The 13,790-nt window shown below is 40.6% G+C and overlaps 1 protein-coding gene across 1 annotated transcript in view; it reads right to left on the bottom strand.

Moving 5' to 3' along the window:
* Positions 1-1,702: 1,702 nt before the first annotated feature.
* The window catches only part of nkd1 (NKD inhibitor of WNT signaling pathway 1), a 48,568-nt gene continuing 36,480 nt past the window's right edge, over positions 1,703-13,790 (bottom strand). The window contains exons 8-10 of the mRNA XM_079666921.1: positions 10,553-10,634; positions 8,748-8,875; positions 1,703-7,422 (exon numbers count right to left, since the gene is read on the bottom strand). Coding sequence (XP_079523047.1) covers positions 6,884-7,422; positions 8,748-8,875; positions 10,553-10,634 — 749 coding nt within the window. The 3' untranslated portion in view covers positions 1,703-6,883. The remainder of the gene's footprint in view (positions 7,423-8,747; positions 8,876-10,552; positions 10,635-13,790) is intronic.

Here is a 13,790-nt window from a genome sequence, read left to right as displayed (position 1 = left end):
TATAAAAAGCTGTTTGAATGAGGAAGGAAATGACTTAGGAGGCTGATCAATCCTCTCATCTTGCACTTGGTAAGTTAACTCCCCAATGGAAAGCAGTGTGGAAGTCCATGGGTCCTGAAGTTGAAAATAAAAGGATGAATGCCGTTTTCATTTTGTTAGAAACTTGCCTTTTTTATTATAAAAGTGACCTAAAAAATTCTTGACCAAATGGAAAATTAGGCTACTTAGTTATCTTAATATAATTTGACGGTGAAGAAACAGTTTGAGAGGCTTTAGTCACACGTTTCTGTTATCCTTCACATCAAGTCGGCTGACATCCTGGAAGTTAGGAATACAAAAGGACTATGACAAAGGGGTTATGGGAAGTGGAGTGTCACTGTAGGTGTGAACATTGTTTATGTTTGTGAAGCCAGTGCAGGGTAAATACAGTTTTTAATAGAAAGCCACACATACAGTAGTATATATTTCTTAACAAATGATACATAGATGCCATAAGTTTATAAAGCAAAGATCTAGGAAATGTTATGCATATTTATCATAAAAAGCTTCTGGTAGGTTCTTTTTCACTGAGGGACGGTGTAGGTAGGCCATCTACTGACTCTGTGCACCAATTAAATGTGCACGTACATCCTAAAAAGGCTGATATACTGTAAGTGGTTAAAAAGTTCATAAAGAAAGATCCACCTGGCAGTGTATGGAAGCCCACAGGTACACAAAATGAAAATGAAATATCGACAATTTATTTTGTTTTGTTAGTTGCATTTTCATTTTCATTGTGACTTAAATAATGCTTCACCAAATGAAAAGCAAGGTTATATTGCTTTCTAACATTTTAAATTAACAATCAAATATTATCTACATTAGAGAGGAAGTCATAAAAATGCTAATGTGCATTTTCATATGACTTCTAGCTCAAATTGCCAACATATGTGTATATGTGTGAGTATGTAAGTGTGTATATGTGCATATATGTGTGTGTGAGTATGTACATGTGTGTATATGTGTGAGTATGTAAGTGTGTATATGTGCATATACGTGTATGTGTGTGAGTATGTACATGTGTGTATATGTGTGAGTATGTAAGTGTGTATATGTGCATATACGTGTATGTGTGTGTATGTACATGTGTGTATATGTGTGAGTATGTAAGTGTGTATATGTGCATATACGTGTATGTGTGTGTATGTACATGTGTGTATATGTGTGAGTATGTAAGTGTGTATATGTGCATATATGTGTATGTGTGTGTATGTACATGTGTGTATATGTGTCAATCAACAGGTAAAGCAGATTAATAATAATAATCACAATAATAATTAATAATAATTATTGCAGATTATAAATAAATCATTTAGGAACAAGGGGGTGAGATTAAATAAATGATACTTCTCACTCTTTTTCGAACACTAGATGTGGGACTGTTTATTTTGCTAATGCTGTTGTTGTTGTTGTTGTTGTTGTTGTAAATGTCATTTTTTGTTTTGATTTCTCTTACATGACTATGCACTGCACCATTTTTACTTGTTCGAAATAAAGTGTATCAATCAATCAATCAATCAATAATCATAAAGCAATTGTGTAATTACACTCTAGTTAACATGATCATAAGGTCCTCATCGGGCTTCTGCACATTATTAAATATGTGTTGTTGTTTGTAATTCATTGACATGTTGTGTTGAAGACAATAACACTGAAGGCAGAGTTTATAAGGAACAGGTTCATACTTTAATAAAAGGGTATTTTCCCTTGGCACAGATCTGCTATCAAATAAATAAAGCAATTAATCAAATACAATCTATATAAACTAAACAAAGTCATGAAAAAAACATTAGGCAGAGCGGAAACAGCTAATGCTAAACAACTTCCTTTACAACAAACACCAAGTGAAGGTGTGTCTGCGCGCAGAGAGAGAAACATGTCCAAGTGAGAAAACGACCCGCTGCTCACGGTGGATATTAGAGAACAGCTGACAGTTCATAGATTATAAATAAGCCTTAGTCTTTCTACATGACGCTGGTTATCCTTCCTGCAGCCCACTATATACATAAGGTTTAAAAAGAGTAATGTTGATCTTACGAAGCTGTGCAATACATACGGTGTTAACCCGGAGGAGTGGCCGTGAATATTGTATACATTACACAACAGGAGAAAAGCTTGTGTGACATGATTTGTTACCAACATCATTTTAAAAACATTTATGGTAGATTTACAGAGATGACTGAAAACCTTATATTGTTTTTCTGATTTAAAGATGATAGATACATTGCCATGGGATAGTAAAAGACAGAAAGCAGTAGGTTAAATGTGACAAAGGTTTCAAAAGCCAAGTGGACAAAACTGAGAAAAATCTGCTTTCCCAACTCTCGACAAATACTGTAAAGTGCTCTTGAGCAAGGCACATCACTGTGTGTGTTTTTTAGTGGGTGGTTTTCTGATGTGGGTTCAAGTATTTGTATGAATGTGAAGCAAGGCATTAAAACAAAGGAGTTCTGTCTGTCGAATAAAACTATCTTGCGGTAAAAGAAGTGTTATTTTTCGCCTTTTTCCATTAAAGCATTATAACGTGGCGCAACACATCATGACATGGAAAAAAAAGTTAGCTGGGTTATTGAAAAGTGGGATTATATTAAATATTTTCTGCATGTCATGTGTGTGATTTTGGTTTACGGTGTTACAGACTGTGGACATTATTATTTGTAATTTTAAAGGGATCCGACCAACTCTGTTTGGCCAATATTTTGTATTAAAACATATGTTGTGTGTGAGCCTGTATTGTCATTTCATTCTTTTTTGTGTCCTTTAATTGTATCTCTTAATAAAATGGGAAAAAATTGAAGTTTAGACCGTGCAACCTGACCGAGGCTTCCACCCAAATTCTTTGAGAAGCCCCCGCCCACCGTGTCCAATCGGACCACCGTGCAGGACCACACGCATGCTGTCTGTTTCACACGACCAGGTCCACACTTCTTGTATTTGGCATGTTTCCTGGTGAGATTGAAGGTCACCTATTATGCTAAATGTACCTTTTCATGTCTCTTCTACATCAACATGTGTCCCCTCTTCCTCATGTCTCTTCTACATCAGCATGTGTCCCCTCTTCCTCATGTCTCTTCTACATCAACATGTGTCCCCTCTTTCTCATGTCTCTTCTACATCAACATGTGTCCCCTCTGTGGAAAGAGACTCTGAAAGTTTCAGGAACAAAGATTCTCTCTCTTTTTGTCCTGATCCATTTCTATAAAAACCTGTCTGAAAATGAGCTGATCAGATTTTGGCCACTTTATGATGTCATAACGATGTGTTGGCTTGTCTAACGATTAGCCAATCACCAACCAAGGTAACCCCCCCCCACCTCATCACCTGAATCTCCTCCTAGAGCACCATTGTGTTCTTTTTAACCAAATCTCTCTCGGAGGGGCGTGGGGAGGGGCTCCTTATTTTCATCTGAAGTAACAGACAGAGAATCAGCAGGACGGCCTGCAGCTGTGACGACACACTGCATTCCTGCTCATCCAAAACACGCGCTTATGGCGGGCTAACAATCAGAGTTTTTGTTTGTGAAACCTGCGTGTAGTTCATGAACTTTATATAATAAATTATATGTCGACAATATCTGATCATGAGGCAAAGATCATAACATTTCAGCTGGGTTTATCACAAATGTTTGTGGTTTGGCTTTTCAAACAGCGAGGTCATCTAGTTACAGACGGCAACGCCTTACATTTGTAAAGTTGATTCCCCTAAAACAAAGATTTGAAAATGTGATGTCTGTTCATTTGAATTTACTAAATTGTAAGAAAAAAAGTTGGTTTAATTTTCAAATCTTACAACAATAAAATCTGCACAAGTGGAAAATCTGGACACTATTTATTTTGCAGTTTACATTTTTGGGATTTTGAATTGACATTTGAATATTGTTCAATATACAAATGGATAAAGCTTAAGAGAAAAATGATACAAGCCAGTATTATGTATTGTTTCTGTTTGGATAAAGACGTATTTTGATTGAATCCTTTAGTTCATAAAGGATAACCTTTTTACAGTGGCTCTCTGTCTCGTTCCTGCAGAAGAATCACAAATCCAATATTAAACATGGAGTGTTGCAGTTATGATGTATTTTTGTAGGCAGGCCCAGGAGTTAGCATCGCAAGGGATTCCTCGTCAAAAAGCAATTATATTTTACTATTGGATTTAGGAATAGTGTGGAAAATATAATATGTATAATGCTCTGTGGCAAAAAAAGAAAGTATGATGCTTATACGTTTCATTCTGCGGGATAACCACCACGTATTAATACAACTTATAAAATATCTGATCACAAAGAAGATGTTTGCTGCCTAGCTTGTTGTTGTTGTTGTTGTTGTTAAAGCAGCACAGTCACAGGACCAGCAGACCCTGGTGCTGGCAGCCGAGCAGCAGCAGTGAGTTATGGGTTGAAGTGGAGCCTGCGGGCCGGGCCCAGTGTTATCCAGCACCAACCAGAGGAATGAGACAGCTCAAAGGAGCCACAAACAGAGCCCTGCTGGCTGAGCTCTGAGGACACATGGCGGCACGCTGAAAGACCTGCTGAACGACCTGCTGACAGCTGGGGGAAGATGACGCGGCGTGACCCCGGGCCGGAGGACATGTGGATACGACTCAGTGGCAGAGCAAGTCTAGAGAACGTAGGTCCAAGATCAGCTGAGCAACTCTAAAGTTCGAGTATGAGGAAGCTAAATATCCCCCTGCATAACTAACCAAAGGAGGATGCTGCTGACATCGCCTGTTGTTTTTCTGACAATCATATCTTGACAACGTATAACTGCTGTTGTATGACAAACTAGCATCAACCCCGTTTGTGGTAATATAAATCGGTTAGACATAGTTTTTTTAACCAATACAACCAACCGTAAGTAGCTTGCTCTCACACCGTCTGAATCAGCTTCACCGCTCAATATTACAGCCGTATAGCGAGGAGGACAATCCAAATTTGTGAATACATGTCATCAACTTATCAGCATCAACTTTCAGGTTGTTCTGCTTCAAAAAATTCGCCTTTTCTGTACTTTTTCTGATAGCTTTCGTCCAAGAGACACTGTGAAAAACAGCCTTATTCTCCAACAGGAATGTCACCGGCGCTTTTCTGAAAAGTTGAAATATGTTCAAGTTGAAGTGCTCAGAGCGGTACAAACTTCCCACTGATGAAGGAACCTCTAACTGACTGGATGTAACTGGATTTATAATCATGCAACAGAAGGCCTGATCCATACATGGAGACTCTACTGGAGACCGGATGTAAAGATAACACTAGTTCTGTTTTTAAGGGTCATGGGACTTGGACATTTTGTTTTCGGTCGTATTTCATATTTTTGCAGAACCCACACACTAGTACCTACAGTACTAGTCTTCATGAATAGCATGATGGCCATTAAATATTGAATGAGAAGAGATTGTATTCTGTGTTGTGGCCGTGATTCTTTCAAAAAACAACGTTCTTAATCAATGTGTAGCACAGTCAAGCCTAAAGTCTATAAAATAATTGTATGTGATGTCGAGCATTGTTGAGAGTTGGGATTTCAGTTGTTCAGGCAAAATAACCAGATCACTCTTAAATATCTAATCACATGGTGGTGAAGTGGAAACAGATGGAGGATGACAGAGAGTTTGAGATACAGTTGTACATTTGTAGTTAAAATGAGGCTCCTAGTGGTCTTATAAAATGCGGCTGTGAAGCAAAACAAAACATAAAAGCTTCAGATAGTGAATACAAAGATATCCCGTTATCAATAAAGCTTATCAAATTGATAACAATATATACCGTATGTACAGTCAATGTTAGTTAATAAAAGTAAGGAGCTTTTGAAACTTCAGTACGGCAGATTATGGTTTCAAAAAAGTGTTTTGAAGTCATTTTAAAATAACCTCTGAATGCTTATTCAAAGTATCAGAACAACAATTAGGATAAAATTAGAGGTAGCAGCGGATTTTGGGATCTCTGTTCTTTTTAACATTCTCCTTCCCATTTTTGCCTACGGGGTATTGCGTGATTGAATCAGAATCTTCATCTTCATCTTCAAAAAAACAAAACCAGCCTGACAGCCTGCTTTAAATACTCACGCACCCATGAGCGCACTTCAAGTGGTTTTCAACAGACACCAGTGCTGTGACACACACACACACACACACACACACACACACACACACACACACACACACACACACACACACACACACACACACACACACACACACACACACACACACACACACACACACACACACACACACACACACACACACACACACACACACACACACACACACACACACACACACACACACACACACACACACACACACACACACACACACACACACACACACACACACACACACACACACAATGCCCTGCTCACCTATACTCCTTCATATATTGTCATCTTTACATCACAGTCTCTCTTCCTCTCGTTCCTCCATTTCCTTAAAAACCTTTTGGCTTAGTGGTCTGGAAGGTTGTGGTGCTTGTTTGGAGCCGTACAGTCTTCAGGCAGGAGAAATATACAGCGTCAACGGAAGAGGATTTTTGATCATTATCCCTCCGTGTATCACTTCACTCCAAAGCCGTGATCTTCAGTCCTGGCTCTGCAGTGGCCCCGAATCGCTGCCCTGCTGCACACCACAGCTTTTATGCATGTCTCACCAACCTCTTTATAACACTGATTAATAACCTCTCAGCACTGGGACACCCTTCCCATGATGCTCCACTCCTCCCCTTGTCCTGTGTCCACTACGAAGGCACTGCACAATGCACTGAGGAGGAAGCAGCAGTCTGTTCGCCTGCTTGTGTGTTTTTTTTTTTTCTGGGGTTGCAGGAGTGCTGAGGTCTCCTGTAAAAGGATGCAATTCAGGACTGGTAAAAGTGGTGGTAGTGGTGATGGTGTTCATGGTGGTGGTGGTGCTCATGCCGCTGCACCACCTGTGCCGACCCCCCCTCGTACAGCAGCACACTGGGAAGGTCCCTTACCTGCTCCTTCTCCACCATTTGTCTCGGAGCCACAGAGCTCAAAGCCCTGTAGGTTTCCTTGGAACGCTGCTTGTGTTTGCGGTACGGTGCTGAGGATTGGTGGGGTGGGGTTTGGCTGGGGAGAACCGTGGGAGGGGGGGCGCCTCGGCTTCTCATAACCCTGCTGCTGATCTGCGCGGGGGGCGTCCGGCTGCTGTGGGTTTTAGGAGAGCGGGTGGCATGTTTCCCCGAGTCCTGAACTCGCGTACGAGCGGAGGGGTGGAGGCTCTCCGGAGACACGGTGTCCACGGCGGGGTGCAGGCGGCGGTGGGGGGGGTGGGCGTGGCCGTTCTCTGGCTCGTGAGAGCGGGAGCGAGTCTGGTTGGATGGACGCGTCTGAGGCTCGGCCTTCGCTGGCTCTGTGGTGGTGGTGGTGGGGGCTGCAGGGGAAAAGTATTTTATTTAAACTGAGAAAAGCAGAATCATGATTCAAATATTGAAAGACTCATCCACACATGTTCCAGGCTCCTCCAACAATTAAAAAAAAATTAGGGGTGTCAACGGTAACACTCGCAATTAATCTGGGAACTTTAACGTGTGTAAAGGAAAAATGTATCGCACACAGAGGGGGGTGACTCAGGGGGCAAAATGATCGGACTTGATGCCAATAATTCAGATATCATGTTATAATAACGTTTTTCAAGCATTTCTTTATTACAACACCATACTATGTGTATTTTGTACGCGTTAAACTGTGATAAATCATGATTATTATTGTGATTAAGCCGATTACATTGATTTAATCTACTGTATTGACAGCACTAATACATCAAATAAAGCAGTGCCATAGACATAATGGTGCATCAGTGTTTGGTTTCTGGGCAAAATGTATTCGAATGTTCTGAATGTGAGGCAAAATGTGGCTTTTGCTTTTTTAAAGGATGTTGCTTTTAAAGGTCTTAGTAAAGTTTCATCGCTGTGAGCCCCGCAAAATCCAGTCATTTTGTTGGGGTCGGAAAACCTCGGCGAAGTTATTCCAATTAAAACCAAACCATCACAGAAGTAGGTATTTAAAAAGTTTCTCTTTTTACTGTAACCCTTAAAAATGTTGGATACAGTGAAACGAAATAGTTGTGGGGCGTAGTTTTGGCGATGGAAATCATAAGTCGAAGGCTCCTCCAACAATGTAACCTACAATTTATTTAATATAGCAAAAGAAAAAAGACAGTGTGCAATAAAACATGTGACATTGAATAAAGTAAAACAATGTACACTTCAAGGTTGCAGAGGAACAACAATTCTTCCACGGGGCTTCTCAACATGTGCCCTAAAAGCCCTGGGAAACAAGTGAATAAAAATAACCCATTATGTGCAAATGACTGTGCCCAATAAAGATTTAGTAAAAAAGCTCCATGATAGGACTCTGACTCAAAGTGAAAGGGAGCAGGTTTCTGTTAGCACTTTCCTAGCAGGAGCAACATTAAAATAATCACATGTCATCACTGACCCTCAGATCAAGCCTGCTGCTTATTACGCCTAATATTTCCCGTCCCAACAGCCCCTTCTTTACCCTTGAACACTTGATGCATTGTGCCTGCCTGCTCCCAGATGTTTGTACTGGAGAGGAGCGCAGTAGTTCAGTCTAATGGCTTCAAGCAGGTGCCGCAGTAATGAGGGACCTCTGGATGAATCTTCAAAGGCCTATGGTACTCTGCTGCCCCCCCCCTTCCTCCTCGGTTGAAACCCCTGGCCTCGGTCCACTCACCGGCTCCAAAGCGAGATGTGTAGTTTTCGATGCCTGCCAGGTCCAAGTAGTGGTTCCTGCGCTCCAGGTTCTCTTCCACACAGTGGCGCTGGCAGCCCGGCTGGGTGTGATGGTCGCTGTGGTGGCGCCTGCGGAGGAAAGCCGCACCTCTCATTAGGAGGCAGTTCTGGCCAGAGAGGCTCAGTATGGTAGTGTTTGGGGAAAGTCAAATACAAGCGCTTCTTATGATCAGGGCAGCAGCACAGTGATTGTTTAGAGGAGTGAGATTATGACTGGAAAATCACAGCTTTAAAACTCAAGAGGGAGGATTTGAAGTCTCTACTGGTAACTCCTGCTCAGCACTGTGGAGTAGGGCTGCTCAATTCATCGTATTTTAATCGCGATTACGATTATGTTTTGCAACGATTACGAAAAAACAACGTAATCGAAATAAAACGATTATTTTTGTATTATTACTTTGGTGAATTATACTTAAAGTTCAGGGTAATCAACTGTTAAAAACATACTGTTCAAATGTTTTTTCTCCAATAAATTGATGTTTTCAAAGTAATCGTGATATCAATTATTAACCCAGTGGAGTGAGTAGAATATGTTGAATACGTTTTACCAAAAATGTTGGCTATATGTTAAGCAGTTTTCAGGTTGTGACAGTGCACTGCAACATGTTTGTTGATCCTGTTTATTGGTATTTATTATTTGTGATATTATTTATTTAAATGTAGACATGAATGTATAATTTATTTTATTTTGTATTGGTTTTCCAGTTGATTACCCTGAACGTATAATTAAACAGTTAAAAAGTTCAAATTATTATTTGAATTTTTTTTTAAGTACAATAAATGGATGTTTTCAAAGTCAATGAATAATCGCATTCAATAATCGCAATTACAATTATTGACCCAAATAATCGAGATTATGATTTTTGCCATAATCGAGCAGCCCTACTGTGGAGGTACATTTGGTGAGAAGTGCTTAAAGAGTAGAGGACTGATACATGTCCTAAAGTGTGAAGCCCTACTTCAGAAGACACACTGCTAACTGCCGATTTAAACGAGAGCATCTTCTGTTGTAAAAAGTAAAAAAACTAAAATACTTCATTGTTTTTTAAACGCTCTTAATGGTCCTAGCTATTTATCACCTTAACCTATAACTGTCTGGATCCTCAGGTCTTCTGGTATTTGCCTTTTTAATTATTCCTAAGGTGAAAGACCCACAGTGAGGCGTCTTTTATTATTACGGCCCAGCTTCCTAGAAGACCTGAGGGCGGCAAAAAGCGTTTATTCTTGGTTGTAATACTATTGGTGTTGTTATTAGGTGTTTCTATTAATATCAAATGAATTTCTTTAACTGTATTCATCTTTATTTTGTGTATGAAAAGTGTTATAGATTTAGATTTGATTAGAATGTTAGAATCAAAAAGACTTCTCTCGTCGTATGCAAAATAGCTACAGCACAGTTTTGGCCAAGTACCATGCTCCTCCAACAATGAAACATACGATGTACCCAACACTTACAAATAAATACAATAGTTAAATGAAATAGTGCAAAAGAAATAATGGTGCAAGAAAAATGTCAAATCAAATTAAAATGAGATGTACGATTACAGTTAAAAGTCACAGTGGAATATATATACCTATTACTTTTGTTATTCAAGGCCAGTGTCTCACACATCAAAATAAGTGACATAATTAAAAGATATTTGAACAAAAACAAATAATAAACATCATATCGTTATTTTTCTTTTAGAAGACCAAACAATAGAATCTTTGAGGGGGGGGGGGGGGGGGGGGGGGGGGGATGTTTACCTTATGAGAGCTCGAGTCTTCTTGTCTGCACTCTTGGGGTCTTCTATGCACTTGTCATTTTTCTCTCTGGGGTGGGACATGTCTGTGTATGTGTGAAAGACAGGAGGCTATTATCAAAGAGAGCTACACACACACACACACACACACACACACACACACACACACACACACACACACACACACACACACACACACACACACACACACACACACACACACACACACACACACACACACACACACACACACACACACACACACACACACACACACACACACACACACACACACACACACACACACACACACACACACACACACACACACACACACACACACACACACACACACACACACACACACACACACACACACACACACACACACACACACACACACACACACACACACACGACAACAGTCACGCACGCCTCAGAAGAATGCAACCTTTGTTTTGGGGTTTTACTTTGAACATCTATAGAAAAGGAAACAACAATGCTTCATTTATTCTATTTTCAACTCCCCGCCTCTTATAAGGCATGGAATGAGAGAAGAAAATTAAAAACATGCCGACTTCAGAAAATGTTTATTAAGGACGCGAGGTCTGATGCGGTTTGAAATTAGCATGAAGGCAAGCGGCGATGGTTTCAAAGCTTTCTCTGTTTGAATCTCTTGATGGATATTTATAGCCGTAACAAAAGGACGCAAACACACAGGAATATATACTTTTTGGAGATATTTTTCTCCTTGTTTACCGAGTGAGAAAAGTGAAGTTCAGCTCTGCGAAGGGGGAGGAAGGTAAAAAGGGAGCTTTGGAGAAAGTAAAAATGGCTGTGGTTATCAAAAGGACTCGGCACATCTCTTAAGGTTTCTTTCAGTGTATTTGAAGGCGCTGAGGGAGGGGGCTTTTCTTAGCTCTGTCACTCCCCCCCCCATCATTAAAAATGAACCCCATTGAGTGGGAGAGATGGAGCGACGCCGACACTGAGAGGAACAAAGCTCTGACAGGCCTGAAGACAACAGACACATTTCTGGGTGAGCTGACAGCACGCAACACAAGGGGGACCCCAAAACGCCCCTTTCTTCTCCCCCACCACCAGAGAGGGCAAAAGTACCAAAACGCCCCTTTCTTCTCCCCCACCACCAGAGAGGGCAAAAGTACACACATCGTTTACTCAGGTAGAAGTACAGACCAGTGCATGACATTAAGAATTTTGGGAGATGGCCCTGTGGGACATCTAAGCTAATTTACAGACTGCCCTGAGCCCAATAGAGATTGCCCTGAAAAATGCGTGCAGACGAAATGACACACGAAGGGTTTGGGGGGCCTCCCCCTAGAACATTTAGATTTTTGCAAGCCTTAGATGCTGTCTGGTGCATTCTCTCGACTGAATTATAAGATGAACCACCACAATATTATATTGTACAATTGTATTCTTCATTTCACTTGTTTGTTTGTTCTTGTTTGCTTTTGCTCTCTTGCATGTCCTGCATAGCTATAAGAAATACTTAAGTTGTTGGTCCAGACACTTTCCATCTGATGAAGGCAAATGCCTTCCCAGATGTAAAAAAGTAGAAAACATTACATTCAGTTGTAACTGCCAAAACAAACATTATTTACACTATTATGGCCCCTGTTAAAAATGTTTGTAATGTTATCTACTGTAAGTTGGTCGATCGAATGCCTCCTCATCCGGTAGCTGACTGAGCAGACCCGAGCAGCAGTCGAGAGGAGCCGAGCGCATCCTCGAAGCACACAACATGGCGACGTCAGAGTTCCCGTTAGCCGGCAAATCTAAATCTCTTCGGTCAAAATAATTTCCCTTTAGCGCAATACCGCTTCAGTTGCGCCACTTATGTGAAAGACAAGAATAGTCAATTCTAATGTCTAACACTTAATGTGGAGAAAGAGATGTCCTGTATGGGTTGATTGTGCGTTGATCTGTTGGTAATGCCTCGGGGTTCCGGTGGGCATGTAAACAAATGCATAATGCTGCGCTATACTTTGTGGCCTCACCCGGTTGCATAGCGACTCTTATTGTTTAGGTGTCTTTTAATAAGCAGGTAGTCATATCATCAGCTAGAACTAGCTGGATCTGATCGATATGGACATAAACGCGAGTGAAGTCTAATCTGACGGGAGAGAGAGATCAGCTGCTGCTGACGAGTCGACACGCAGCTCTGCATGATCACATGCAGCGGTGAGCGGACAAAACACACACTTCAGCTTAGAATATCACACGTAGCTATTTTAATTACCTCTCAAACTACCGTAACTAGTTATAGATATGTTTAGTTTCACTGTCGGGTCACTCATTACTGGATCCGCAAGCTGCATGACACTGGCATAATAGATTGCCCGATCGGGCAACCAGCAGGTGAGGCTTCATTGCCCGAGCTAAATAGTAGATGGCCCCGGGCCATCGGGCAGCCCTTAATGTCGAGCCCTGCCAGATACTCGTGTTTACAAATACTCTGGTGAAAGTAGAAGTACTGACTAAACTTCTTTACTCAAGTCAAAGTAAAGAGGCTTTGAAATGTACTTCAGTAAAAAGTACCCATAACTAGCAGCTGTTTTAAAGAGTACCTGACCTCCCTTTATATTAATAGAACAATAATGTCATTGTTAGCTAATGAATGTTTCCATGCTGAACAACGGCAACATGACAACGTTTTCATTGGTCCCTCTTCTTTAGAGAAGACCAGGAAATGATGGATACACGGATCGTGTTCAAATCAATAGGCACGCAATGACTCTAAATAATAATGATCACGCCACCAAACAGACATTCAAACTAAAGGAACCAGCCTGTTTGGGAAATGAGAGAAGTAGAAAGTACAGGTATTTGTGTTCAACATGTAAGAAGTAGAAAGTTCAGGTATTTGTGTTCAACATGTAAGAAGTAGAAAGTTCATGTATTTGTGTTCAACATGTAAGAAGTAAAAAGTACAGGTATTTGAGTTCAACATGTAAGAAGTAGAAAGTTCAGGTATTTGTGTTCAACATGTAAGAAGTAGAAAGTTCATGTATTTGTGTTCCACATGTAAGAAGTAGAAAGTACAGGTATTTGAGTTCAAAATGTAAGAAGTAGAAAGTTCAGGTATTTGAGTTCAACATGTAAGAAGTAGAAAGTTCAGGTATTTGAGTTCAAAATGTAAGAAGTAGAAAGTTCAGGTATTTGAGTTCAAAATGTAAGAAGTAAAAAGTCGTCAGAAAAATAAGTATTGCAGTCCACTG

The sequence above is a fragment of the Notothenia rossii genome (assembly GCF_949606895.1).
Source record: "Notothenia rossii genome assembly, chromosome: 2".
Classification (NCBI taxonomy): Eukaryota; Metazoa; Chordata; class Actinopteri; order Perciformes; family Nototheniidae; genus Notothenia; species Notothenia rossii.
The sequence above is the reverse complement of the archived record's forward strand: the minus strand, read 5'-3'. Positions and strand labels throughout refer to the sequence as shown.